Source organism: Corvus cornix, chromosome 1, assembly GCF_000738735.6.
Source record: "Corvus cornix cornix isolate S_Up_H32 chromosome 1, ASM73873v5, whole genome shotgun sequence".
Taxonomy (NCBI): Eukaryota; Metazoa; Chordata; class Aves; order Passeriformes; family Corvidae; genus Corvus; species Corvus cornix.
In genome coordinates this window covers 26,962,476-26,977,804 of record NC_046332.1, presented here as the reverse complement: position 1 = coordinate 26,977,804, position 15,329 = coordinate 26,962,476, and the positions used below count along the sequence as shown (strand labels likewise).

General features: G+C 37.2%; 1 protein-coding gene across 8 annotated transcripts in view; it reads left to right on the top strand.

Annotated features, from left to right (window-relative positions):
- SPAG17 (sperm associated antigen 17) overlaps positions 1 to 15,329 on the top strand; it is an 89,817-nt gene that overhangs the window by 19,212 nt on the left and 55,276 nt on the right. For all 8 annotated transcript variants that reach the window (XM_039559779.1, XM_039559776.1, XM_039559782.1 and 5 more), the window contains exons 4-7: positions 4,182 to 4,313; positions 7,987 to 8,173; positions 10,308 to 10,502; positions 12,853 to 13,034. In XM_039559779.1, coding sequence (XP_039415713.1) covers positions 4,182 to 4,313; positions 7,987 to 8,173; positions 10,308 to 10,502; positions 12,853 to 13,034 — 696 coding nt within the window. The remainder of the gene's footprint in view (positions 1 to 4,181; positions 4,314 to 7,986; positions 8,174 to 10,307; positions 10,503 to 12,852; positions 13,035 to 15,329) is intronic.

Here is a 15,329-nt window from a genome sequence, read left to right as displayed (position 1 = left end):
TAGAGAGGGGTTTGGAGAACAGAATTTCTTACAATGGATAATTCTAATAGGTTTCTGCTAACCAGATCAAGCTGCGTTGTGTTTTGGCAAAAAAGACTCACTCGTGAGTGACAAGTTATTTTTCTAGAGTAAAAGCAGCCATTTGCTTCTACTTTGAGAAAAGTTCTCACAATAGAAAGGAAGATATTTAGCACATGAACAGCATCCATACTTGCTCAGTATTGCTTCATTTTAGTACGTTTATTTGAAAAGGACTCCATGGAGTAGAAGGAGTCATCAAATCCTCTGTAACTATTTTCATTCTCTGTAATACATCTTCACCGATTAACAAGGGTGACTCATTTGGCTTATCACAGGTTTTACAGTCTACCTTGTGGATACAAAAGATTTATATGGAGCTCTGTACAGCTATGCAATTGATGTATTGATTTATGTGAGTCTTTAAGCTCTCTTTGAACTGTGAGTCATTAATTCACTAGTGCAAGACAATGATTAAGCAAGTGATCTTTTGACATCATAGGTGGGAAGAGGTTCTGAGAGTTAAAATGAAGTTAGGTGAATGGTGTAATATGAGAAACTGAGTTGTCTTTCAACACACTGGAGGTGTCATCTGAAAAAAAAGTTGTTTCAGTTAGATCCTTCCTGGTAGTCTTTCAAAACGATTGCTTGTAGTGTGCATTAGTCAATGAAATGACATTGGCAGAGTTAGAAATATTTAATAGTATGTGTAAAGAAGTCTTCTTTGGAAAAAACAGTTATCAGTATGATACATGCAGCTTTTGTCCCCTAGTCTGTCTTGAAAGTTGCTTGTGAAGGACTCCTAAGACTGACAGCAGATTGTAAAAAGTCAAGATCACTTTTTCCCCCCACTTTTATTACTTTGCTCAGGAAAATACATCTGAATAGTAATTACCAACTTGGTTGTGTAATCCATGAAACCTCTTGACTGATGACTATCGTGCTTCAAATTGACTTGAACTATGTCAGCAGCTAAGGGATTTTACTTACTTGGTTCTTCTAGGAACTATTATGTTTCTTTTAGGAAGTGTATATATGAGTCTGAGGCATGTGTGATGGGCTGGATTTCTTACAGTTCCAAGAACAAGAGGGAAGGCAGAGCTTTAGAAAGCTCACTCTGGATATCGGAGAACTATACTGTGAAGTGGGCTAACCACTGTTCATAGCAAGCAATGTTACTGCTTCTAGGCAGTAATAAAGCTGTGAAAGTTTGTAATCTAATTTATCTTTCTGAAAGATTTTCTGATAATGATTTAGCAGCCACAATGGTTCTGTATCTTGAAAAAGAGGCATTTCAAAGAAAGATAGCACAAAGACTCTGGCTTTAAATGTTTCCCTAACTTTTAAGACCTATCTCCTATCTCAGTGGCGCTGACATCTGTCAATAGTGTAGGGTCACTTACAAGCACTCATGCAGTGTTTGAATGCCTGGAAATACATGCCCTTTGCACCAGACAGCTAAATCTCTGTGTGGTTCATACTGCCACCATATGAGATCAAATACTGCATCACCAAAGCCTTTCTGCACTTCACCAGTGTGACCCCTCCTGTGTGAGGAATGCTAAGTTTCCTCTAGCTTTAAAGGAAAAGAGGCCCTACCTAACTAAGTTTGTCCATCCAAGTTTCCATGGTTTCTCACATAAGAAAAAGATCATCACTGGTGGGATGAAGTATAGCCAATCTGTAACAAATCCACTTCATAGTATCCAAAAAACTTCCTTCTGTATTCCTACCAACTTTTTGTCTTGCACTTTTCTTTTTTTTCACTTAAGGCTGTAGATTTTTAACTGTTTATGCCAGGTGCCTGCATAATTCACAGGACCACAGATGAAGTAAATATGGATGTGTAATAAATTTAATTTCTTTTATCTGCTGTGAATGGATTGATCTATGTTCTGTCTTTAGGATTGGTTTTAATTTCCTCATGTGTAAAGTGGATTTTACATTTCTGTATGAAAAGCTATTTCTTTTCTTTGTATTGCCAAACGTCATGTGCTTATTCTGTCTTTGTTTTATTTGTGTGACCTCTTTCCACAGTCATGGAATGTATTCCTGTTAAATAGTTTTGGTTATACTTCTCGTGGCTCACATAAGAAAATTCATCCTTCCAACCCACTCTGCTTCATCAAGTCTCTTCATTCCTGCATTCTCTATCTACAAAATAGGAATAATCATGATGCATTGCTTTTGGCTGGTAAAATGCTTTGAAATTCTCAGGAAGAATGGGGTTTAAGAATTTAAGCACTTTTTTCTTCTTCCATGAACAATAAATCAGCAACCGCCATCGCACTGGATTACTATATATACACTTTTCAGGAATCTTTCCAGAATCCCTCCATTTCCCCTCTGTTGTGTTTCAAGAAATGTGCAACTCATCTACATTAGACCATTGAGAAGCATCATTTTCCATAGGCTGTTAACATCAATTCTGAAAAAAAACTGTATGACAATTTTTCTCTCTGAGGGAAATTACTGTGATATTTCTACCAAAGTCTCTTTCTCTCAAGGCACAGATTTGTGTGCCTAGCTCTGAGTGACTATTTTTTGTTGGAATAACTAGTAGTTCCTAGTGAACCCACAGTCTGTGGGAATTTTTAAGTCTTGTTCTTAACATATCCTTGATTTTCTGCTGTGGCTCTGATGTCAGTGGGTCATTCCAGAAGCCTTCTATGGTTGGATTGTTGAGCTAGTGACCAGTAAGGAGTCTTACTTGGGATGCAAAGCATGGAAAACAAAACTCATCGTAATCATGATGTATCTTCCTTTGTGTACATTAAGATCATTAGGTTTATTTTTGTTAGAGGAGCAGGATTGTTTTGGAAGGGTTTTTAAATGCATATGTTTTGGTTTGTCTCCCTGTTAATGAGACTCAGACAAAATCTGAATTTTAAGACACTTCTTTTTCTGCTCCTTGCTTTCATTTGTATGAAACAATAATTCGGCATATAATAGTCTGGAATCCAATTTGGCTTTGTTTTATTCAGAGAAGCACTTTTAGTGTCTACGTTTAGGTGAGAAGTGAAAATTTCTAAACTAGGCAAGAATCTATGAAAGCTCAAGGCTAATGGTGGTGTTTGCATTAGACAAGACACAGTTCAGTGAGATGCAGTGTGCACCTTCATTGTCTCAGTGTTAGCAAGCAAAATTGACACCATATGTGCCCAACTGTAATTGCTCCATGAGGAGAAAAGAGAAACATGTCAGAACATTTGAGTAACACCTAATTCAGCCCATGGTTATAAATAAAGCTGATGGTTGCTTAAAAACAAAAGTAAGAAAATATTATGGTTATATTATTCTTCAGCAGCGCTTCCTACATAGGTGAACTTTATTACAGAGACAACACAAGTGAAAAGAAACATATAACAACTTTTTTACGGTATTTTTATGTTATTTTATTTTTTTCGCAGTAAATAAAGTGGTTATGAGGCTCCAAGGAAAACGGCCCAGATGTTAGTGAGTTGTATGAAATTTAGTGGAAACAAGCTGTAAAAAACATAGTCATAAAACAGCCTGTCAATGCCACACATCTGGACAATGCAGCTGTATGTTCCTGCTGCTGTCATCACCCTAAGAAAACTCAATAGCCTTATTTCACCCCAATTAGGCTGCATACCAACAGAATCAGAATTACACGGGGGGGGTGGGGGGGGGGTGGGTGTTTTCACCTAGACAAATTCCCTCTCAAATTCCCTTCAAGAAGTTTTTATCTTTCATTCAAGGCTAGTCCCTTAGACACTGGTCACTTTGTAAACAGTTCTCCAAACTATTCCTTGATTTGCTATCTGTTATGTGCTTTTTAATTTATTACTTTATAATATGTAGTTGCTTCATGTTCCTTCTTTGTTTAAAACCTAAAGAAAATTACATTTTCCTGTGAGAACTCTGTCTGCTGAGTTTCTCATAAATCATAGAAGTTTTTTTCCATCCTAGTTTTATCTCGTACTATAGCCAATATAACTTCATTTGAGGTCTTTGGAACCAAAGAATAATGGTGTGTCTTACTGATATATTGTTTTTTCTGGGAATGCAGCCATTTTGACCCACACATGGTACAATGTGAGATAGCACTTCCTCATTTCAGCATGCAAATAAATATGAGTCAAGTGCAGTATTCAAACTATGCAAGTAATAGTTTTGTTGGGATTTTTTTTCCTCTACAGGTGATAGAATTAGCCAAAGCCTTTCTGGACAGGGGTGAAGAAATTCCTGTAACACTAACTGGAAAGCTGTTGAAATTTCAGTTGCTTTGTCTCAAACAGAAGGATCTTCAGAGAAGAGAAGAGGAAAAGAAGGTACTGTAGTATGCCCTAGGAACATTACATTCTTGAAGACACTTCTATTCTAGTGTTGTTTCCATAAATTCAGCTTTCTTCTCAGGTTTGGCTTTCTAGAACTGTCATTAAAGAGAAATGTGATTAGAAATATCTTTTTAAGTTGCTTAGATTTTGTGGATGAAGCTCTCAATTACTCAGATGCCAGTGAGAGCGTGGAAAATAAAAGAAAATAAAAACAATATACAAGAACTTTTTGCTAGCTGAGTCCCAGGACCAATAGAAAACAGAGCTAGGAACAGGCTTCAGCTGAGTGTATCCCTGCTGAAGTAAAAGTAGGCGACGTTGTTACTTGGGAGGTATCAAGGATAGACACAGAGCAGACTATGATGGGGTTATTGTTATGAGTCTCCTCTCTGGAGAACATTTGGAAAAGTTATCATTTCCATCCTCTGGCACTAAGGCAGGATAATAATTACATAAGCTATTCCTGGCAGATGTTTGTTGAACCTTTTTTCAAAACTTCCTGGTGGTGTGTCTTTGCTTTTCCATGGCAATCAGTATTATTTCTGAACAATCTCCGTAATGCACCCATTTGGGAAAGGTTTTCAATCTTACCAAACTGACTCTCATTTAAATCTGTTACAGTTTCGCTTCTCACTGGGTATGGGGACAACATCACCCTCCATTCTACTGAAATCTATTATATATTTAACTAAACAAACCCAAATATATGTCCTGGTTTATAGGTTTTGATTATGGATGTTCCTCTCCTCTGAACTCTCTCAAAACAGTACATATTTTGAAGTCTGTTTCTCAGAACCAGGTACCACATTTTCCAGTGTTCCCAAAACTTGCTTCCATATGTTCTCTAAGGTCATCACTACTAGCTCCAAGATTGCCTTGGACAGATTGCTTCTGTGTTCTAGGAGAAATTTCACCAAGCTTGCACAGAACCACAGATCAGACCTCTAATTTATTTCTAACAACTTTTGGAGTTGTCAGTGGTACATTTCAACAATTTACTGAACAGTTGGTTTTGCTGTAGTCATTTTCCAGCACAGATTCATGAAAAGTGAAGGCCTTTATCAGAAAGTCGTATAATTGCTGCAGTAATTGATCAGAAACTATAATATGAAGTGTGATGACATGGAGACCTAAGCAATCTGTGAACGTAAAAGATACAAGCAGAGAATGGTTTAATGGGTTTTGTATGGCTGAAAACCCTGTAAATTTTTTAATAAACAACTTTATTTGTGGGAGTAGTTGATGGCTGAAGTGTAGCACATGACCAGAAGAACATTAAATGATAGGTGATTACATTAAAATTGTGTTGTGTTCCCACAGAAGTCAATTTATTAGGAAATGATAATGTAAGCCACAGAAATATATTGAGAATATGAGAAAAATAATGTGTTTTCAATGGGAAAAGAAAGTGAGAGACTGAAGCTATAGAATAGATTGTTTATGGTGAATTGAAAAAAAAATGGCTTTTCTCTTAGATAGCAATCAATCCTTGTAAGTAAACTGTAAAACAAAAATTTGAAGTTTGATGTCACTTCAATATTAGAATGGAGCCTTCAGCTTTGATTTAGCAGGATTAGTCTTGTAACTGTAGTTTTATTTCCCTGGTTAATTTGAAGATAGTCAGTGTTGAAGGTTGAAGAGTCTCTGGAACTTACAGTTACTTCTCTGTTTTAGCCAAACTGTCTACAAAAGTTGTCACCTCCTTTGAATTGTATCTATATCAATGTGTGATAGGCAAACACGAGAGCAGCAGTTGAAGGGCAGAGTCTGCAGTACAAAATGGGCAGAAACTGACTTCTAATTTAGACTTCTATCTCTAAATTGGCTGCCATAAAATTTTTAATCCCTTCCAACTAGCATGTACAATACAAGTTTTGTTGCCAACAATCCGGGTGTTGAAACAGGATTTTACTCGCAAATCAGTTCTCAGAAAGCAAACATATCTGTCCATTTTTTTTTAAATAGACACCAGTTATTAGAATGGATCAGCAGAATTAATACAACATGTAAATAACCAAAAATAAGGCATTAGGAAATTTCTGTATTTCATTAGGAGCAGGAGCTTGTCATAAATTGACAGGTCTATGTATTTAAAATAATATGCAGAACAGAAGTGTCTATGAATTAGAAAACTGTTTGAGTTAGTAAAATTCTGTAATGTGAAGCTTAAAATAACAAAATTGCAGAAGCTAGTGGAATATTAGAAACTCCACAAAAAGCTGCACCTTGTAGGGAAGGAGAAATATGACATTGAAACGAAAAGGAAAGAGTCCTAGAAAGGAGAGGCTTTTACTTTCTGAAGTAACCTGACCTTTCTGAAGGTCAAGTAGTGTTCTTTGTTAGAATCTTGTCAAGTCCAGAAATGTCTCTGCTCATTTAAGAATTACTTAAAATGAAGCAGATGCAATAGTTGAAGTTGATTGTGAACTCTGTGGCATGATGATTGTATCACCTGTTTGGTGTGTTCATCAGCTTAGAATTCAAAGAATTACTATCAAAATTTCAAATTTGAAGTGTCAAAAGTGGAACAAATTTGAAAGAAAATAATGAAAGCCTCCAAATCCTTCATTTCACAGTGCAAATAGTTTTAAGAATCTGTCAAAGACATTTCTAAATTTTACAGAAAGGAAATTCAAGAAGGAAGGGAAAAGCAGGAAAAGATTTTCTGGTTTGATTTTGAATTTGAACGAAATACAACTTCCACAGCTGGAAAATCTGCTTTTCAGCTGGATCTAGGGAAAGCAACTATGTAGAGTTAACTGCCCTCTGTCATTTGCATGAAGGGCTTTTCTCATTGCTTTAATAGCCTTTAAAGTGACACCAGCTGGACTGTAACTGTAAGCTAAGTTGATATTTTTATTTTATTTATAGCTTTATAATCCTGAAATGTAATTTTCGCATAGTTTGAATGTAGTATTTCTGCTGGGCAAAAATAAGGTGGACGCTTTCTTGCTCTACAGAACCTTTACCTTAATATTTTTTTGATTGTTTTAATCTTAGACTGATTCTCAATTTTCTGGATTTATAGTGTGAGGCTTTGGGATACTTACAAAATCTTTTTTGTCCTGTACTCTTAAATTACTGGGAAGAGCTTTATATAGGTGTTTTTGTTGGAAAATAATGAGAATGGCTGAGTAATATCCTGTGTGAAATGACCACAAGACTCTTGGTTCTAGTTTATATTAGACAGATATTTACATCAAAGGAAAATAGTGCTGGTGCCATTTTACACCATACTCAAGAGTGTTAACAGAGATGTTAAAGATATTAACAGATATTGAATTTTTGCCATATTTCCCCTCAGTGCAAGGAAGGTTTCTGGCTGATGCAAGTGCTGTAGCGGAAGCAACTAAAGCACAGGGATTTTTTACTTACCTTTCTACCAATATGCATTTTGTTAGTTTGGTAGGTACAACGTCTACCTACCTCTTGTAGTTCCTTTTTAATGTGAAGTCTTAGCATTGTGATTGAGTAAGAATATACAAATAACTGAATGACATGTTTGAGCAGGAAAAAGAAGGGTGTTCAAGACAGCTCCACCACATGGATATTATAGCAGCTGCGAGGGAAAGGTGTTAAAAAAATTGAACACCTAAAGTTTTACAACAGTCTGACCTTTGTTCTGCACAAAGGCTACAATGAAAACTTTATTTATTCATCTTGTCAGGCAGAACAGCAGCAAAAAGAAAAAGAGAAAGAGAAAGAGAAAGAGAAAGAGAAAGAGAAAGCTAAACCTCCTGATAAGACACCTGGAAAAGATAGTAAAGGAAAAAAGACAGCGGCACCACCCCCCATTAAAAAGGACACCAAATTGAAACAACGGGGAGAAATGGAAGTGAAAGACAAATACATTGGTATGTAAAAAATGCAGATATACTCCTGATAAACCTTTGGAGTACTTTGTTTTTTCCACGTTGAAAAGTCAAGATCTATTTGACCATATCAAAGCTTTGCCACTTTACATTTGAAGATGGCACTGTGGTCTGCTCAGTGTTAGGATGGATTGTGCAGTCCAAGAAGTAAAATACAGGTAAGATATATGTGGCATGTCAACATCAAAATGTTTGGGCATATGTAAGACTAAAAGGAAGTAGCTAAACAAATCCTACAGAAAACTTGTCATACAGACAGACTTCAGAATAACTAAATGTGTCAGTATCCAAAGGTGGCTTTCTCCTTATACTATAAATTAAAATAGAGCTAACAGAGTTGTCAACCCTGTCAGTGAAGAAATTTTTCCTAACATCCAATCTAAACTTCCCCTCTTTATATTTGTTTTAATATAGCTGCATAAAGAAAGAAAAAAAAATAGACCAAGCCTTGAATTCAAAGACAGTCTGTTTCTGGTAGCTAACAGTAATTTTATCATTCATCCCCAATACATTATCACCTTTCTGAAATTAAACATTTCTGCTTTTGAGTAATCTTGAGATTACTTGCATTGATGTCTTTCCCCTTTTGCATATGAATTAGTCACTGACAATTAGAACTGACTGTTATCCTCTCGTCATGACTGTAATTATAATTTTCAAATGGCAGGCAGTCTTCAGCATGTATGCATTGGAATTTTTGGATCTCTGTAAGTGACTATGCAGACACCTGTCTTTTTTGTTAAAAATTATTAATGTTCAGTAATTTTATGTGCTCATACCTTTTCTTCCTGCAGTAACTGAGACATAAATTTATGTACTTCAGTTTCAGTACTAGGAGTGAAATAATAAGCCAGTTTTCTTCTGGTTTTGATTTTTGCTTTATGCAATATATGTGCTGGACTGTGGTGGCTGCTTCCTCAGCCGGTCTCTCTCTAAATTTCTATGTTATTTTATGTTTAGCTAATATTACAAGCAACAGAGAGCCTGCTGCTCCAGGTGGTAGCAGCATTTGCACAGTCCTGGCTATGTATCTGAGCACAGGCAGATGTCAGTGCCAGGCTACCCTTTCTCCTTCCTTGAATAAATGAGTCCCACGAGCTGAGGAGTCAGTAAAGCACTTAGACATGTGATGTGTTAGTAAGCATAAGAAAGGACCTTAATGCTAAATAAAGTTGTGATTTGCTTTTAGTGCAGGATAGTCTGCGTAACTCTATGTGTTTCAGTGTTGATGGAGAGATACAGGACCTTCAGCAGGCAGTTTCTGATAACTTAGGATAAATAACTGTACTGGATGAATTATATCACCTGATACCTGGCTTACAACGTGTATTTCTCCACAGGGCATGAAGGGAAACTACACAGTTCTAGAGCTTCTAGAGAGTTCATTTTTACTTACATCATGCTTAACCTTTTGCTTTGGTACTGAAATGTTGCTATGCATACTTCTACATAACTGATAAACCCAAATAGAACAGGCACTCAGTGAAACTTCTCATCTGCACTTTAAGATGAATTTGGATATGCCCCTACCAACTAAAAGGGCTAGTGTGAGCTGGTATTACCAGCTGATGAGTATTTTAAAAAGAAATACATCTAGTGAACATCTACCTGCTGGGTAGGGAGGAGTCAGCAGTGAGTCAGCTGACACCTGCAGCTAATCCTTTGAAATTATTATGACTTGTGTAATCTTTCATGTAAGACACAGTAACTTACTCTGTGTATGATCCATGTCCAGTTTGATGCAGGATGAAATAAGATAACTTAAACTACCATTAGAGCATGTGGATATGTCCTGACACTCAGCTCCTTAGAGAGGAGCAATTACAGAAATGCTGCTACAACACTGGGATTATAATCAACTTCTGCAGTTTTTCTCTGGGTCCTTCTCCAAACAATTCTTACTTCTGACTTGTATTCTTCCCTCTGTGTTCTAGGGGGTTTGGTGCAAAGGCTTCAGTCTAATGCACATAATAATTTTTGAACTTACGTGTAATTTTCCCAAAAGAACTGTTTCTCTAACCTTAATTTGCATTATCCCATATAGTCAAGAAAAAATTAATTTTGTTTAGCTGATGAATGTTCTTGCTCTAATCTGGTTTTGTTGTGTTTTGAACAGATGATGAACCAGATGATGGTGCTCATCATTACTTTATAATTCTGGGTTTCCCCAATCTTCAGTTGTTGCCTGTGTTGGCTGACCTTGGGGTTAACATTTCAAGTGTAATTCAAATTTCTTCTGAGAATTACAAGCCATTGCAGATATACTTGGAAGGAACTAAAGCTGAAGGACAATTTCCAATTTCATCTGAAGGTAATCTGGTTATAAAAAAAATGTGTAGAAAGGAGATAATTTTATATCCAGGGAATGACTATTCTGGCTGTGTTTTTCTCTCTCTCCATGCCTTGTGTTTGTGCATGCTACCTATGAGCACCTGTGTTTGCCAGTGCCAAAGTAGTATTGCCATTGTTTGGTCACCAAATGGTTTGCCAGTGCAAAAACTGGACAGTAGAAAGAGGGACTGACTAAGCAGGCAGTGTTTGCAGCCACAGTAGCCACCAAAGAACAACATTTTATCAAATGCATACTTCTGTGAATTTTTAGGAAGTGCACTGGTAAGAAAACTTGGCTCATTTAATAATTTCAAGGAGAGTGGACAGTTGGCTACTTTGGGACTGTGGCCCCAGCCACAGGAGAATATGCCACAGAATAACGCTCTTGTAATTGTACTCAGCTGTCTCCAGGCTGTAACACCTCTCTTGAACTGGGATCCTGGTGAGCAGCAAGCTAAATATGTGTCATCAGTGATGGCTGACTATCCTGGGCTGTAGTGACATAGCCAGTAGATCAAGGGAAGTGGTTATTCCCTGTTACTTGGCTGTCATGAGAATAGACTTATGGACTCTACATTATAGATACTTATTCAGTCCAGCAAACAGCCTCCCTATAAGGACTGGCTGAAGGGCAGTGGAAGAAGAAAAAGTGGTTATGGTCATGAATGGCCTTTGGGATTTTCAGGCTCCAGAGACGGGGTAAAAGTCTGGAGCAAGACTCTTGGTGGAAGAGGATCAGGTTAGGGATTACTTAAACAAACTGGACATACATAAGTCCATGGGACCTGATGGGATGCACTGAGGCATACTGAGGGTCTGGCTGTGATGTCACTGCAAGGCCATTGTTAATTACTTCTCAAAAAATATGGCAATTGGAAAAGGTATCTGAGGACCGGAGGAAAGCACCACTCCTATCTTCAGAAATGGCAGGAATGACTCAGGAATCTAAAGGCCACTCCGACCCTTCTCAGTCTCTGAGAAGATGATAGAACAGCTAATCCTGGAAACAATTTCCAGGCACATGAAGGACAAGAAGTTGGTAATTTGGCATCGATTTGCCAATGGAAGTCATTCTTAACCAACCTGATAACATTCTATGACAAAATTACTGTCTTGGGAGGTGAGAAGGGAGCAGTGACTATTGTCTGCCCTTTCTCAGTAAAACCTTTGGCACTGTCTTCTCATAAAGAAGCTGGATAAACAAGCACTGAGTTGGATTGAAAACTGGCTGAATCCCCTGGCTCAGAGGTTATCAGCGGGGATTGGTGGTATGAGCCCTGTCCAACATCTTCATTAGTGATCAGAATAGTTCCCTCAGCATGTACTCTTACGATATAAAACTGGGAGGAATGGCTGAAACACCATAGAATTGTGCTGCTTTTCAGAGGGACTCAGCAGGATGGAGAAATGGCCTGGCAGGGACCTCATAAAATTCAGCAAGGGCAAAGTCCTGCACCAGTTCATGGTGGGGGCTGACTGGCTGGAAAGCAGCTCTGCATAGAAGGACTTAGGTAGGGGTGGTGGCGCTAAGCTGAATGTGAGCCAGCACTGTGCCTTTGTAGCAAACAAGGCAAATAGTATCCAGGGCTGCATCAGGTCAAGGGATTTGAACCTTCTTTTGTACTGAGCACTGATGAGGCCACACTTGGAGTTCTGTGCTCCTCAGTACAGGAGAGATACAGCGCTACCAGAGAGAATCCATCAAACAAACACAAGTATGTTTAAGGGACTGGAGCATCTCTCATATGAGGAGAGACTCAAAGAGCTGGGAATGTTTACATTGGAGAAGAAGGAGCCTGGAGGGAAGTCATCAATGTTTATAAATGCCTGAAGGGAGCATGCAAAGAAAAGGCAGACAGGCTCTTTTCAGTGGTGTTCAGTGACAGGACAAGAGACAATAGAAAAAACTGAAACATGGGATATTACCTGAAGAGAAAGAAACATTTGTTTTCTGTGAGGGTGTCTGAATGCTGTAAACACAGTGAACAGACTGCCCAGAGAGGTTGTGGAGTTTTCATTCTTGGAGGTACTCAAAAGCCATCTGGACAAAATCCTGGGCAGTCTGCTCTTGGTGACCCTCCTTGAGCAGAGGAGTTTTACCAGATGACACCCACAAGGCCCTTTCAACATCAATGATTCTGTAATTGGAATAGAGGACACTAGCAAGATATGTGATGGTATTTTTTAATCTCAAAGTTGGGTGTCAGATGTTTGCTGAAACTCAGGATGGAAATATTTTAACAGTACTTTGAGAAAATGGATATATGATTTGTGCTTTATGTAACAGGGAGACATTGTACCATGGTTTGTCAAATACTTATGTATTTTAGATGTAGAAGCAGAGAAAAGAAAGGAAGATGAAGCTAGCAAAGACCTGGAAACATTTTGGAAATACCTGGAGCCAGTTCTGAACAGTGGAAAGCATGGATCAAGTCTCTTTGATGTTGCCAGGTTTCATCACCTAGTTAAGGAAAGTGACTTTCCCTCTGATTGGTCAGACAGCAAAATGCTGGTCAGTACATTCTGTTTTTACAGTGCATGGCATACTTTAGGGTTTGTAACTTTTAAGAACAGTTTAGGAATTTAATCTCAAGTGTTCTCTGAAACGGAACCACAGTTGTTAGTATATTTGTAATCTTAAACAAAAATGTATCCAACAACTTTATTCAGCGTTTGTTCACAAGGAGTCCTTTGAATAAAAATTCCTGATTTGGAGATTCTTAGTATTGTAGGCCACAGCAGAAGAGCTTTAAAGTAGTTTGAGGTTTTAAATTTATTCAGAGTCTTTGTAGACCCAGTTTGCATCTTGTTAGAGAGTAATATGTGTGTATGAAATAACACAGAAGTTATATTTTTATCCCCATAACACCAGACCTACTTACTGCACCTCAGAACAGTTACATGAGAAAAAATTAAGATGAATGCAAGAATACTTTTTGATATATACTGTTGCTTTATCATACTCAGTACTGCTTCTTTTTGTCCAAAACATGGCTCTGATTTATTACTCATTATAGCCTGCTGAGTCAGGACTATTACCAGGCACTGAAGGAGAGAGTGAATCATTAGAAATTTTTTCCATCCTAGATTCTCACATATAGCGAGGTAAAAAAGTCCTGTATTTTTCAATCTACAATGTCAGCAGTAAAAAATACAAACTGCTAAAGCAAAATAAGGCAACATGCTATAATTTAACCTACTATATTTGTAGTCTATTAGGGTTAAAGGGCATTCTAGGGTTAAACTACATTCTTCTAACCCTTATTTATAGTACAGTAGATTCTGTATACAAACAACTCAGAGTGGTTTGAAAAGCATTCACTAAAAATGCCTTACTTGTGGAAACATGTAGGCTTGCTTCTTATAATATTACTTACCATTATACTCTTTATATAATCTTATAGTGCAAAGCCTCTTTTGGGAAAACAGTTTTACCTTCCCTATAATCACATCTTACAGGGGACTGTTTCTACTTTTGAATATCCTGCAAGCACCTATATTATAGATGAAATAAAGGAAAAATTATCTATCACTGAAACAGATTTCAGTAGACTAATTATCGTTTCATGAGCCCTACAGAAGTAAGAATGTATGTAAGTTTTTAAAGAAATGGGTGGGGAACACAGAAGTTCTGAAATTATAGGTGGATAGAGTAAGTCTGTTCTCATGGACTTGCTGGAGAATCTCTGAGTCCAAGCTTGCTGCATCTCTGAAGCACAAGATCCACAGAAGGAAAATTCTTGTGACAAAATGTTAGATATTAATATAAAAATGACAGAGTATTGCATGCTGCAAGTAGTTTCTGCTCTCAGATTTGAGATCTTTAGAAAGGAAAATACTTTCAAAAATATTTTCTTTGTTGAAGAGTCACTAATGGTTAGACTTGAAAAACTTCTGACAAGCATCTATGTCCTGAGGAGAGACCAAGCAAATTGAATTACGAAGTTGTAATTATACTAAACTTGGCTTGGATGCCATTGAGTAGCACCAGGTTTTGTTACTTACGACTTTGTAAAAAATCTTGTTTTGTTTAAAAGACTGTGCATTGAAAACACTCCAATATTTTAATTAAAACTGTTATGTTAATTAAAACATGTTATATGTATGTTGTTATTAAAACTGTTAAATGGAATCTTTTAAGTAATGTATGAATTGAAAGGTGTTATACGAACCCCTTCTTCAGAAGAATATTGAAAACAAAGATGGAGGAATATTAATGAACATTCTGTTTTCGCAAGTAGAATTTCTTTTCCAAGTGTTGCTTCTAGTCTTTAAATGTTATGAAAACTGAGACAAGTATTCCATAACTCATCAGTGATTTGGGGTTGTCTGTTTTCCAGTGTCATAAAGAGGCACTGAGTTGAGGAAAGCAGATGCTTAATGTTTCTTAAGGGTTTGGTATTGTTTTTAGTGCTTAATGTCAGTTGTGCTTCTTTGCTGTGTTTTATTTTAGGAAACTTAAAATCGAGACGTTCAATGTTGTTAGCCACCTCTTAGAGGCAAACTTTGTACAAGAGATTTGCCCTACTTTCACAGAAGTGAAAGAATCACTCAGAAAAGAATTTTTAATGGAAATTGTCTATAATTTATAATAATTCCATTCTTTCCACAAAGTCCAGGATGTACAGGGGAAGAATACATCCATTAAAGCTGCTGAAACTTGAGTGTTTCATGTGGTCTCCAACAGGGTTTTGGTATTTGTACAAAAACATTTAATATTTAAAATAGCAGTTGCTATTATTCTTTTTATTCCTCCCAAGCTTTGGCAAAAACCACAGTACATGACCTCAAGAACCATGACTCTTTC